The sequence below is a fragment of the Acyrthosiphon pisum genome, chromosome A2 (genome assembly GCF_005508785.2).
Source record: "Acyrthosiphon pisum isolate AL4f chromosome A2, pea_aphid_22Mar2018_4r6ur, whole genome shotgun sequence".
In the NCBI taxonomy this organism is placed as follows: Eukaryota; Metazoa; Arthropoda; class Insecta; order Hemiptera; family Aphididae; genus Acyrthosiphon; species Acyrthosiphon pisum.
The window spans coordinates 111,948,390-111,963,229 of record NC_042495.1 but is presented as its reverse complement, the minus strand read 5'-3'; the positions used below and the strand labels follow the sequence as shown (position 1 = coordinate 111,963,229).

General features: G+C 31.7%; 1 protein-coding gene across 7 annotated transcripts in view; it reads left to right on the top strand.

Moving 5' to 3' along the window:
• Positions 1–202: 202 nt before the first annotated feature.
• Positions 203–14,840, top strand: part of LOC100166890 (angiotensin-converting enzyme) — a 19,829-nt gene continuing 5,191 nt past the window's right edge. For 3 of the 7 annotated variants that reach the window (XM_008189062.3, XM_008189061.3, XM_001948413.5), the window contains exons 1-10: positions 203–1,374; positions 1,470–1,610; positions 5,990–6,151; positions 6,373–6,469; positions 7,797–7,940; positions 8,201–8,395; positions 11,142–11,230; positions 11,304–11,467; positions 11,798–11,922; positions 12,824–13,049. In XM_008189062.3, coding sequence (XP_008187284.1) covers positions 1,252–1,374; positions 1,470–1,610; positions 5,990–6,151; positions 6,373–6,469; positions 7,797–7,940; positions 8,201–8,395; positions 11,142–11,230; positions 11,304–11,467; positions 11,798–11,922; positions 12,824–13,049 — 1,466 coding nt within the window. In that variant the 5' untranslated portion in view covers positions 203–1,251. Of the gene's footprint in view, positions 1,375–1,469; positions 1,611–5,758; positions 5,921–5,989; positions 6,152–6,372; positions 6,470–7,796; positions 7,941–8,200; positions 8,396–11,141; positions 11,231–11,303; positions 11,468–11,787; positions 11,923–12,823; positions 13,050–14,840 lie in introns of those variants that run through there. The other 4 variants (XR_001680199.2, XM_016807862.2, XM_029489587.1 and 1 more) reach the window with 3 other exon arrangements.

Below are 14,840 nucleotides of genomic sequence, written 5' to 3'. Positions count from 1 at the left end.
CTCATCATCACCGGTAAAATTATATTCATCGCGTGGCCAACAACCTCGTCATTTAATAACGAGACTTGGTACGCAACAAACTGCATGTAAATAATATTAAATACCATTCATTAAATTATCATTAAATAATTTAATAGCATAAAATAAAAGTATCATATTAGATATTAATGTATTATTATTTTAGTTGTATAATATTATAATAGTATATATGACTATATAATAATACTCATTATAACTGACGTATAAACTTACTTAATTATAAATCATATTATGCGATGTTAAATTTGATAAAGTTTGTAATTATTAGAAGGGAGGTCATCGTGGCTCTATAACCTATATCGTGTACTGGTTTATATTATAATTGTTCACACTTAACCATCCTGTACCTATGATGGGCTATTAAAACGCTATACCCACATAATATTCATTATTCACTGTTCAAATATAAAACTGAACTCAAAAGAATCCAACGACTTCATTATGTATTTTTGTCTGTAACAGGTGGTAGAAGATGTTTTATTGGTAGGCGCCTATGCCCTGTGTAATATAGTGCAATAACGCAATATTATTAGTTATTACAACATTCAATACACCTAATTGTCTGTACACAATATCATCGTTAGGTATTGTGTGTGCTGTTTTATTAATAATATTATTGCGTTCAGTCATAGCACGGAATACGCAAACCGGAAATAGGATTAATAGTTTGCATTATTTGCGCAGCTGATTGACGTAACAAAAGTAAACATGTAGGTATAACCGAATAGGTAGCTAGGTAATGGGCATTATAACAGGTACCTCATTTGTTTTCGTCGTCACGCGGTTGACACGAAATAATAGATATTCGTTGATGTCCCTAACGTCGGCGAAATATTTTCCACTCCAAAGTCTTGTGACGGCGGTCAGTAAAAAAATTACGTTTCGAACAGAGCATAATATACAAACACGTGCGACTAAGAATCGAAAACGAAAATTTTTTGAATTCGAAACTTGTGTGCTCCTACACAAATGGATCCCAGTATGATATAAAATTGTTTATAATTACCGGAATAGGCGAAATGTTTGTCGCCATGATAATATTTTCGTCGGCGACGGTGATCGATGACAGCTGCAACGCATAGCTATGACGTCGTTTGTTTATATTACTATTATTATTATAATTATCACCATTAACACCTAATTATTCTATCCCTATTATATTTCCTTGTGTGTAAATCTTTTTTTCTTAATGTTCGTCGTGCGAAAAGCGCAATGTTCTCGTTTCGACTAACTTTTTTCGTTCACTGCTACTACTACAATGTTTTTTTGTACTACCATCTGTTCGTACCGGCTGTCCGGTCGTCCGACGGCCCGAGGAAGAGGACCAATGAAAAAGTATAGTGCGAGCACGCGAGACCGCATGCGAACTGAAATTAAGTGGTTTTTTTTTTTTGTTGTTGGTTTTTTGCACGTCGTATTATATTACGTAGATGGTCGGCACTGCGACACGGCACTTAGACGAGTTTAAAATCAATTGTTTGCACCAGTTCACTAAGAAAGAGCTGAACGAGCACGCGGTGGCTCAGTGGAATTATCAAGTGAACAAAACCGAAGCGACGGAGCACGAGGCCGTAAGTCTCTTATTCTGCGCTAAGTCCTTTAAGGTATAATATTTTGAGTTCCCATATATTGGTGTTTAAACGCTTTTGTCGATGATCAGACCCAATGAATACTTTTTTATTTATACTTTCAATATTCTATAAGGTATTTTAAACACTTTTTTTGTATTGAACACAAAAATATTATTGAATACCTTAGGTAGGTACCTACCTACTTATTTATATGTATCATACTTTATTTTTAATTTTAAATATACCTAAGACTCAACCCAGCTTATTTATTATATTAGTATAGTAGTAGACTGTACCACAGTAATAATGTATACAGTATGACTTCATAAAATGACAACCGAATGAAACCGATTTAGTGTCGGGGGGAGGGAGGAAGCACTTACGACAAAAGTAAGTTATCTTATGGATCCGCCCCATTTCGAAAAATATTACGTTTATAAAATACATATTACAATAAATAAACAAACAAAAGGGTTTAAAATTGTCAGTGTGGTTAACGCTATAACTATTTATGAATTTGAAAGCATTTGAAAAGTATAGATAAGTACCTGTATGGAGTACTTTTTGTTATAATTAATTATCGATTTACTCTAACATTTACTTTTTAAAAGTATATTTGAACACTGTCACACTGAACTCACAAACCATATAATTGACGGTTTGGCTCTCGTCTCGGGTAGTCTGACGAAATTTTTAATTGGGTACCATAATAGACGACGATTTCTCATGGTCTAGTATAGAGTTGTGCTGGTTGTCCTGCGTCAAACATACTACAATGGTTGTTTACATATTAAAAACAAACATTTAATAATATGTCTGCAGTATCTTCGTTTGAAAAAAAAAGTTTCTCAAATAAACCCAAATTTATTGAAGACTTGGGATTTGTCCGGATTTCTGTTGAAGTTTAGTTTTTTAATTCTCGTTTAGGACTCGGTGATATTAGGTGCTTTAACGTGGACACGTCGATTACGCACCCAGTACCCATTCCCCTACAGCCTAAGGTTAGTGTAGATTTAGCGTACAAGGTAAAAAAATATATTTAATAAATAATGTTAGTAAAAAAAATTGGAAACGATTGACCTATTTATAAATGTTAGCTTCCATATTTGAATTGTAAATGTCTCTCGTCCCAGGGTTGGGAGTGAGCCAACGAGTTCCCCGACACAAAACAATTGTTCCACATTATACTACCTACATTTTAGCAATACATAATATATAAGCAGAACATAATATCTAACGATATTGTTTTCTATATTCTGTTGGAAAAAAAAAACACGGGACATCGACTGGTTTGTTTGAAATCTTAGTTAAAAAAAAAATCGTGGTGAGAAAATTGAGTTCAAATAACATAATATTTTCATAGTCATACGTTTTCATACACGCTATTGCTATTTGGGCTTCCCAATGCATTTATGCGTCGGAAAAATAAAATATTCACAAGGAAAAACGTGATTAAAATCAATTGAATTGGTGTATATCTACGGATCGTGAGTATTGGATCATGACTCTAGAGGGTATTCATGACGAGTGTTTGAATACAATAAGTAGAACCGTTCAAACTTCAAACTTATAATAAGTAACAATGCGATATAGAACTATTACAATATTGTTACAACTCTCGGGGTTACACAGAGTTCTACAATAATACCCGACGACCTACCTGTAATCAAATCTTGTTTTTGCGAATAATTTTCCACCATAGGCACGTAAAATTAAACGTCACTTTTGTCTCCGATTTGTATATTATAATAATATTGTGCGTAATCGTATAACAATATTTTGTGTGTTATACATACGTGTTTTTATTCTGTTTTAATAGATATATCGGAAGCAAAGTTTTGTTTTAAGAAAATCAGTTCGACACATTAGCGCGGATTGCCGGTTATTGTTTTGAATAAATAATAATGTTCAATAATCGTATTATAATTTTTAATAATGCGTCGATTTATGCAGTTTATTGTTTTTTTCATTCGTTTTCCGACATTTCGAAACCCTTAGAACCTTATCTTCTGTAGTCTGTACGATATGATAATAGTATTGTGTAAAGTAAAATAAAAACCGCTCTGCCTCTGCGATGTTTTGCGTTAAATTATTAATATTTTTCAATAACGCTTGAATCAGATGAAAATACAGGAACGAATAAAACGCGCTTCTCCGTCGTGTTTTCTGTGTTCTTCTTTACACATTATTATAATTGGACATGCGATAAAAATTTATAGAGAGATAAACAACCTATATAGATGTACAACATTAGTTATTAATAATTGTACCTGCTCATAACAGATTATTTCATCCGACCACGAGAACGGTTTAATATTATTATTCTCTTAATATTATTTTCGATTAAAATGAGTTCTTTGTCCGTACTAAATATTAATTAGATTTGGTCTGTATACCTATGCACAGTATAATAATATTATCGTGTTTGCAGTACGTAATTATAATAATATAACGGTTATTATATTTATTATATCATATTATATTGTACGAGTTTTCGAAAACAATGTAATACTAATCGTCCGTTATACATATAGCATTAAGTACATTATTTAAGCGCATACAACTAGCAAATATTATATAGTTGAATAGTATACGAAATGACAAAATAAAACGTTTAGGTATTTGGTTTTACATTTACGGCGCGGAGGTTAGAAAACCACGAGGATTGGCTTAAATAAAATATTGGAATTTATGATAATACATACGCTCAAATAAAAGTTAATAGTTGTTTTATCGTTATAATTTTTATTCTCAGTTTACCGTCATTCGCACATATTATTGTCAAGTTTTCGGTCACGTCATATTGGCTGTTCGAGGTATATTATAGTCATAGCAAAGCTCGTAAAACACTATTCGGGCAATAAACGGTGTTTTATTTTTTAACGGAAATAAGGGACTTCAGGTACGCAATATGCAGAGTCGAACTGTAATTTTGTTTGCCTATACTCATTTTTTCGATATCGTTTTAATATCATTATAATATCGTTATTGTTGGTTTTTTATTTATTTACTTCTAATATAATAATATTCGTTTCTGCTTACACGTCGAAATAGTTGCGTATTATTGCAATTGGATATTCAATAGCAAACGGTACGATTTAATGTCTTTATCGAGAAAGGAGTCATAATAATTATATTACACTCTCATGACGTATACGCGAATATCGTATAATGATGCATATAATATGAAAATATGATTCGTGTACAATGCGTAGGTATCCCCATTTCACTTGAAATACCAAAGTCATTGAAAGCAACTTCGATAGAAAATAGTATTGTGATATCGTCGGAAAATCTATTCGTTTGATTATACAGGTTTGGTATAACGGTCGTAGGATATATTATTATATTTTTATTGTTATTGTTATGATCAATCATGTTAACAGGTATATATTTACTATAGTACCATCATGTACCTAAGTGTATTTCAGTATACCACTTGTGTGGTCGTGTGTTTTATGTCTATTCGTCTATACATAGGTAACGTCCGTATAAGTACTTTGTTCGCAATCTTCCGTATTTTATACCGCTGCGGGGAAAAATCAAAAAAAAAACCCCCGATCTTTTCTGCAGAGTACCTTCTACCCCGGCAGTCTGAGTGAACTCGCAGCAGTGCATCGAGTAGGTATCTATATTATGAAAGTTTTGAGCACTTCTCTATCCCCGAGTGTCTATTAAAAGGGAAAAAAACCTCATCGTGGCAAAATCAATAGCCCCACTCGTTCCGTTCAGAATCTGAATACATAACATAAGACACCCATATGGCCCCATATTATTTTATTATATAGGCACAGCACACGATGGTATAATAATTTTTTTACGCCACGGAGGTCGTCGACGTAAGTCTAATAAAACTATATTATAGAATAATAAATGGTATGCGAAAACGAAACTATTAATTTTTATCGGAAAATTGAAAAAACATAAAATTAAATTACTATTATAATAGTATTATCGTTGATTATAAATATCAATTTTTTTAATAAGTGTTTGCTCACCTTCTATACGACTTATGTAAAATAGAAAAAAAGAAACACTGAAAATACATATTATATGAGATAGAATTTACGTTTTACAAGATTTTATCAACTCTTAAAAATAGGTTTACGCTACTATAAATTATAATATAAATATTTATAATCAATGGTATTATGCACCTGCCAAGTAATATTTTTTTAAAAGTGCGTTTTTAATGTTTAAAAAGCATCGTGGGTACGCGTAAACATGTCGTTGAATTATTTAATGAGTAAAATAAAACTGTTTGTAAATGCGCTCAGACTGCGTGTATAATATCATTATTCATTACCTACGTAGGTACTATATTTTGTTTTGGTATATATAGGTACTATTATCGTAATGACGAACTGTTTATTTTACAGATGAGATCTTCCATTCGATTGTTTATTTATCAAAAGCTACTTGTAACGTCTGCTGAAAATATGTCTGTAGCTTTCGGCATGAGCTACGAAGACCTGTTGCCCTTGGTGTATTTTGTGCACGACCGCGGCATTTGTCAGCTGAACACGGACGAGTATAAGACAGTACGTCCATTTGTTTTCTATAAAATATATACAGACGACCGTCCCACAGAGATTCGCCAATTTAAAATGGTCGGGTTCTCTGTATAGTTTGCACTAACTCGTCACTTAAAAAAATCCATTAAATCGTCCGGGTTAGAGCCGTGTGTGTATAATATAATAAAGATCGGCGGAAGTGTCGCATTATATTATTATGTAATATCTCGTCTTCGAATTGATTGTAGACCTTAATGCTGAAGAGGAAACTAAAAACAACGATTAACGAACTAACAGTCTGCGAATACCGGAAGACCAATCATCCGTGTGACGTGACAGCGGACGGTAATAATAATAATAATGACTGATGCGGTGTTGTTTTAAATCAATTTTTTGATAACACCAAAGCGTAATGTTTATATTCACTGTGTGGGCACTGGGCACTCGTTTTAAAAACTTATTTGTTTATATTATTATAATAGTACATATTATGCGCTACTTTTATGATACTAGACTTTGGGTGATCGGCGCTAGGTGGAGGTTTAACTTTCTTATTCCGAAACATTGCGCGGGCGTGCATCGTTAAATTTATGTATGCATATTATACATAATATTATACGGTTATTTGAAACCATATTATGCATTACCTTGATCCCAAACCGTGGCCTTTTGTATTTCTTGTTAATTATTAGTAACGGAACTTCATCCACGTGGATAATGTTGTGGAGAAACCATCATTATATACATACCTACCTACCTATCTACCTATCTATAATCACCGCGATCCCAAGGTTTCTCTGAATTTTGTATACTAAGACAATATTATGATTTGTGGTCAGTCTGACGTATCACGGTACCTTATCACGGAAAACATATTACCTTTATTGAATTAATTTTAAATCAAATAAAGGGTACATATTTTATTCAACGAACTTAAGCAATACGGATATTATTTGACATTTAATGCTCTGCAGCTTTACACTCGTTTTTTATACTCTTAAATAATAAATTAAACACTCAGTGGTATTAATAAAGTAAGGCTGAAAAAAGCAATGTCGCAATAGTATATTGTGTGGCAAGGGCGTGAAGAGAGCTATTTCAGTCGCGTGCGACACGAGCCGCAGTCGAGGGCTGCATCTCGCCCAAGACTGAAATTGCCGTCCCGCACGAGCCACACATACTATTTTTTTGTCACGCCTTTGCGTTCATCGATCACGGCAAAGACAATGCAGGGATCTGTGCAACAACTAGACCATAATTCTACGACGACAATATTTCATGAAAGAAACGATTTGGTTTTATTTATTTTAACTGCGTCTGCACGCAGGGAGGTTATAATATGATTATAAGATGTAACCAAAAGTTTATGTTTTGTAAGGACCGTATAGTATAAAATTCAGTGTCTGTTTGTGCAGGGTATGCGCGCGTGAAATGTGTGCGCAGCATTTTTTGGGATTTCCACTTTACCGCCCGGCACTAATAGGGATTCCCATTTTACCGCCCGGCACTAATAGGGATTCCCACTTTACCGCCCACTGGACGGAAAAAGGACGCTTTCCGACGCTTTAACCGGTATCGAAAACCAAACTTTCGGTGCAGGCGTGACAAAAAATATATTTTATACATCAGACCAATACTGCAAATGTATTAATAATTATTAATCGGCTTTCAGAGATAAACGTAATTATGGCTAGCTCATCAGACGCAATAGAGTTAAAATACTATTGGAAAGCTTGGCACAATCACACCAGCTACGATGTGAAAAATATCTATATGAATTATATTGAAATGTTGAACTATATGGCCCGGCTGAATAGTAATTTATATTATATTATATAAAAAAAATCACGATACGTACCTTAATATTTAAATTTTAAATACTTATTTAATATTATCCGCACTGTTGTGTACCTACTATTACACATGTCTGTGATTACCCACGTCAAGACAATACATTAGGGTTGACAGCAACACTATAAATATTACTAAATTACAGAGAACAATGTTCTTATATTATTTTTAAAATAATTGTATTATAATATCACATCATTGTTCATTATTAATTTACGTTTAAAGGGTTTTCTAACGAAGTCGATTACTATATGGAACCATACAACTCTCACAATCAAGGCCAATTGAACGCCGATCAGATGTACGAAGGTATAAGACCGCTGTACTTGCATCTTTACACGCACGTTCGTAAAATTCTCAGGGAAAAATTTGGAACGGCTACTGTGTCCGCCAATGGACCCATTCCCGTCCATTTATTGGGTAAGTTTTAGAATAGTTTATAAACAGCACTCAATATTTTTTGGAGTTATATGAACAAAAAATCGATAAGGTATTCGTATTTCTCATCGTCTGTCACCAGCTGAATGGGTTGCCGGGGGTAAGCACTCTTTAAAGAGTTTTAACAACTCCTTGAACACGATGCTTATGAATAAACTATAAAATGGACGATAATAATGTATACGTCTTATAATATGACTGCTGTTGACTTTATTTGAAGGATATATTCTTCTCGTTATAGCTTGACAAAAAATTGTTTATCTCGCGTCGTGTTTTTTACTAGGTAGGAAAAGTTGTATCTGTGATGGTTTATTGTAGTCTTGTGTAAAATATATTTTTTTCGCTATTATACGTACATCATACGACATGCCAAATTTTAGTTTGATGCATGACGTTATACATTATTTCGACTTATTGCAGTGTCCGTTCCGCCACGGGGTCGAAAATATGTATTATTTTATGCTCTCATCAAATTTTACGTAAACATGTTCATCGTATCCCACGAAACGTTTAATTTGAAATTAGTTTATATTATTCAAACTTAAAGTTATTTTTTTATGTTTATCTGCAGTTTTAAGCGAAATTAAAAAAAAAAAAATCAGTCGGTCCAAAAAAAAAGAATTGTATGATTTAGTCACGATAATGGACCAAGTTATAATTTTAAAACTCCAATAATTATTATTTGGTATGAATAAAGTTCACGAAACATAATATTTCAGTCCAGCAGAAAAATTAACTGACAAAAAAAAAACGAGCACACTATGTAATTTAAAATCCTTTAAATTTATTCATTTATTTTTTGTTTTAATTTATTCTTGATAAATATTTATTTTTGTGAACTTTTAAACTTTAAAAAATTACCAACGCAGCTACTTGAAAAAGAAAAAAATTTCAATCTTTGAAGGGCTGCGTTATAGTTGACAATCTTATTAGGTAGGTACACTAAAGGCCTTTTTTTCTTCAAATATGTATCTGATATAATATAATAATATCTATTGTAATTTTTGTGAAAATCTATTTATAATATTATTTTTTCGTCCAATTGGTTCGTCCATTCACAACGTTATTGTCGTAATAATTTAAAATATATATATATTATAGGTATTCGGTTGAATAACATTCCATCCAATATGGCAATATGTAGGCAATTTTATGAAAATAGCTTTTGTAAATAAATTCCTATTATAGGTAGTGTATAATATATAGGTAAGTTACTGCATGTTGTAAGTGCCATGATGTATAAAATATCCGAATTCCAATATAGGTATTTGAAGGGGTCGCCGTAATAATATACAAGTAATTACTAATTATTTTAATAAATTATACCGATTTACATACTAGTCATACGTTCAATTTTAATACAATTACGAAGTGTTGATTGGTCACATTCTCTGGTTTCTTGTATTATTTAGTAGATAAATGTTTAGTTACTATAATCAGCCGTAAAAATAATATATTATAATATATTCATTAGTTGACCGATAGTAAAATATGATTGAAAGCCAAGCCAAAGTAAAATATTTTTTAATTTAACTTTACTATACTTACCTTAAAATATTTATTTAAAAACAATTTTATGTTTTTGACCAGAAATTTCTTTTCTGACATACTTAAAATGTTGGATATGTTGTATGAAATTAAAATTATAACATGGTTGAAACAATAAATGTTAGAACTTATAGCTTATGAAACTGAGGTATATATTATGTACAATGTATTTAATTATGATATAAAGTAATATTATTATTATTATTATTTTTTTTTTTTTATAAGTTTTAAATTTATTTTGAAATACAACATAACAAAATCATCCAATCAACAAGCTAGGTACATTAATTATTATTTTATATGTAGGTTAAAATATTTTATGAAATTTAGTTTATACATAACATTATTACATAATTTTATTGTGTATGTACAAAATATTAACTTGGAGTATTAATTTAGATTAATTTAATAAATAAATTTAATAAATCGTGATTTAATTTCATGGTTAACAATAAATTCACAATATATCGTTATAAAATATAATGTATACATTATAATGTATTTAAGATATTCAATTATTATACTTTTTATGTTTACGAATACATGTCAGGCATCTCTAAGGGCCGTTCTTACAATACCCGGTAAAGTTTCGATTAACGCTAACCGACTGATAACAGATTTTTTTACCGGCAGAATTCGGCCGGTTAAGTGTCGGTTAACTTTAACCAGACATTGTAAGAACGGCCCTAAATGATCTAACTACAAAATGGTTAATGTGAAATACGCGTTTATACTTTTATATTTTTTATCTTATTAAAAATAATATACAATCGGCTCTGTATAGTGAACTCGTATAATGTAGGTAATCGTAGGTATAATAGGCATATAATTAAAATGTTTTATATTAATATTTTGTGGAAATATTGGTTGATATCAAATAATATAAATTATAAAAATGTTTATGAACTTACAATATTATGAATTAATTGGACTTAACTATTTATAGTACCTACTCATAAGTCATAACTCATACTTGTTATACGTCATTATCTAATTCTATTCTATAATTTAAAAATAATAATAATAATAATAATAATAAGTACCTACTGAATTTGGCAAAATGTTTAACATAGTTAACCTAACCTAACCTAAACTTGAATCAAGTTTATTGGTATTCAGACTTTTTCTTGAACTCTGTGATTTAAGCATTTTTTATTTTTTGTATACGCCAAATGTTCAGGTTCAGTATTGGGTCAACCATGGACAAAGTTGATACCATTCATGGTTCAGGAATTCGTCGTACACGAGAGTGGCAAAACACACTCTATGGTATTAATGTTGAATGATACAATACAATGAGTTTATTATATTATTAACTACAGTTAATTGAAATCCACTACAGACTCCTGCAAAGCGGCTGTTTGACCAAGCTAATAGATTTTTTGTATCGATTGGTATGGGATGTGTGCCGAAAAGTGTTTGGTCCCATTCGGTATGGAAAGATAATAAACATTTTTCCAATCGCCAACCATCGTCTTGGGATTTGTACGCAAATAACGATTTCAGGTACATTTTTAATACATTTTTTTATTAATACCAAGCTGGCGAAAATGGAGTGACGTGTAATATTATCATAATATTATATATTGATTTTCACACTTTAATGCATCATATTTAATAAGTGCCATATTATAGATGTATAATATGGAACTTATTTAATAGATAATTTTTTGTAATATATCGCTTGTAATGGAACGTGTACTTAAATCGATTTTCTCTTTGGGATTTTTCATTTGAAATGTAGGTACCTACTTACATTTTCCATGGCTTACAAACCTTTTGTATACTTTGTACCCGTATGACAGTGTTTATTAAGACGCAGGCAGCATTTTTCAGGATAAAAATGGATGTCAAGGACACAGTCGAAGACGTGTATACGATGCACAAGCAACTGGGTTTAGTTCACTATTTCGCGGCCTACAAAAATCAGCCAATCGCGTATCAGCATACATCCAATCCAGGTGACGAAATTATGACTGTGACAAATTTACGCATATTTATATTACAGACATGTTACGGGTGTAAACCTAACCTAACTTGGTATATAGTTATCCGAGAGTAGTAACTATAGTAGGGTATATAGTATATACCGATTCAATTTATTTCAGTAGACTTATATGAGCGAAAATTACGGGGGTAAACTTAAGTCCTCCAGGCCCCCCTCAAGAAAACGATAACGATTGAAAATGTAATTGTAAAATTTAGCTCATTTATTTTACGAACATCGACTTCAGAAAAGTACTCAGAGTTCAATATTTTTATTGATATAAAAGTGCTAATTTTCCACGAACTGCATGCCTAAAATATGCGGTGTCATTGTGATAACACTGATAACAGTTCGCTATTATTTTAAAAATAAACTATTATGAAAAAAAACGTAAGAATAAGTAATAACCAATGTCAATTAGCCACGACACAGGGCCTGTACAATACCGATATCAGATTATCATATTATTATCAGCCATTTGAATAATATTTACGTTTTGAAATGTTAATCCTGTCCAACCCTATAACTCAGTGTTGTTGGCAGTAACAACTAACAACAAAAAATGTATTGATAAAAGTCTCGGTTCTATACTATTTATTCTATATTGTTCTATGATACTATGCACAATGACAGATTATATAAGTTATAGAAAATATAGTGTCCTTGCAATTCATCGATATCGACCATAATAATACAGTTCATATAATTAATATGTCTTCAATCTTCTATAGAGTTGAATGAAACTCTTACATTTCAATATCGGTGTTGGTACTTGGTTGTATATTATACCGTGAGGTCTAGTAGGTATTCATAATGATATTAATGTATTGTACAATAAAAACCTGAAATGTGATTATCGTCTGGGCGGCACACAGCGTTTGTTTACGGCGTGATAAACGCACTGACGCTGTCCGTGCGTTATCAAGACTTCATCGGCAGGTACAACGACAGCGCGAGCAGTCGGAGCGCCTACCTGTTGCGGTTGGCCATGGAAAAGGTCGCCGTCCTGCCGTTCGCCTACGCCGCCGACGTCTGGCACTCGGAAGCGTGCACGAGCTCTTTCGCGCCGAAACGCATGAACGATCACTGGTGGAGCAAAAGGTACGTACAGTGGCGTGCCCAGGAATTTGCAATGGCAGGGCGAGTAAAATAAGTGTACATAGTATATAGTTACCACGGCGATACAGTTCAGTCACAGATTTTATCTGTGTTAATAATGAATCATTATGAATATAGTCATGATCATTATTAATGATCATGGCTATATTGATTCGGTCCGATAATATAAGTAGGTACGCCCAGTCGAATCCTAATCGAATCCGATATTACAGTTATGGGTAGTTGATATTGGATATTCCTGTTGTAGTCTTATCCGCATAATTTATTACTGTAATATAACGATATGAAATAAGTAAAGGTATACTGCAGCAGAGGTAAGGTACGAGGAGAAGGCTATTTTCATCATATTATCCAAACATAAATCAGTGGCGTAGTCGACCGTCATCGGTACACAAAAAATATATACCTAGTTGTAACAACTATTTTTATTTGGGTATCATAACTGCCCTGTATTAGCGTTAATTACACATAATGACAGTTATTCAAGAAATTGTGAATACCATTTTAGTTTAGCTAACATTTTACGGCTCCGTTAACTATTTATGTTTAGTAATTAGTAAAATGGCTAACCCAAGTCAAGTGTAGTTGTTCCAAATAAAACACATGGTTATTGCTGCTATTGATATTGGCATATCTAGTACTATATAATATTAGGTGATTTACCAAGTTACTTAGATGGTTCATCTTATAACATCTATGATACCTATACTATTACTATTAGTTTAAATTATGCAAAAAATAAATCATCGACGATGTCCGACCTCGGGATTTTGAACTGGTGACAGGGTAGTAGAAATCACCTACTGACCTACATAACTGACGCGCTATCCAACCTACCTATTTACAATCAAAGGGAAGTGAAATGTTTCCTATATAAATGATATTGTAGGTATTTACAATAATAATTATTAATTACATTTACAAAAATCTTAAAATTTCAATATCTATTGTCAATACAGTTTTTATACAAATTTTAAATTAAATACCTACTAATAGAAAAGACAAATGTATCTATGATACAGTTTTATAGTATAAAACTTCTTATGTTTAACAGATACACAATACAAATGTTGGTCTTATATAAGGTATTTCTTTAAATGGAATCAATTTGATGTTTTCTTAGCACAATGAGCTTGAAAATGGTCAGCATATATCCTTAAAATCCTTATATAAGGTGTATGACTGTATATTATATGCTTAAAGATTTAAAGGAAATTTAATAATATATCTTAATACAATCATAACCCATACTGTGAACTATATGTAAATTAATGGTCTAGTCAAAAATGCAATTAACTATTAAGATCAATAAAAATAAATATATGATATAAATATATATTTGTAATTAGATGCGTATATTTTATATCTTAGCCTATATTTTATAATATAATATTATATTGCGTTTTCCTCGCAGTGTCAGGCAGTATTTACGTAGACGCTAACCATGTTCCGGACCGGTGCTAGACGCTGTAGGAAAAATACATTGACACAGTTTACATTATTTTATTTTTGTGTTCTTTTCCATCCTGAAATTTTAATTTTTATATTTACATAGTTGTCTTCAATATTGTGTATTTGTTAGTGAAACGAATATTGACTTTTAAAGGGCTATATTTTTAAAAGGCAACCTACCATTTTTTTATTTCATATGATCTGAAACATAATACATTTTTTTTAAACGTAGATGCATGAATATCGATTGTGTATAAATACATAGTTATTTTAGATTCTGAGTGGAACGATGAATGTATTGATTTTACAATGATGTGTGTT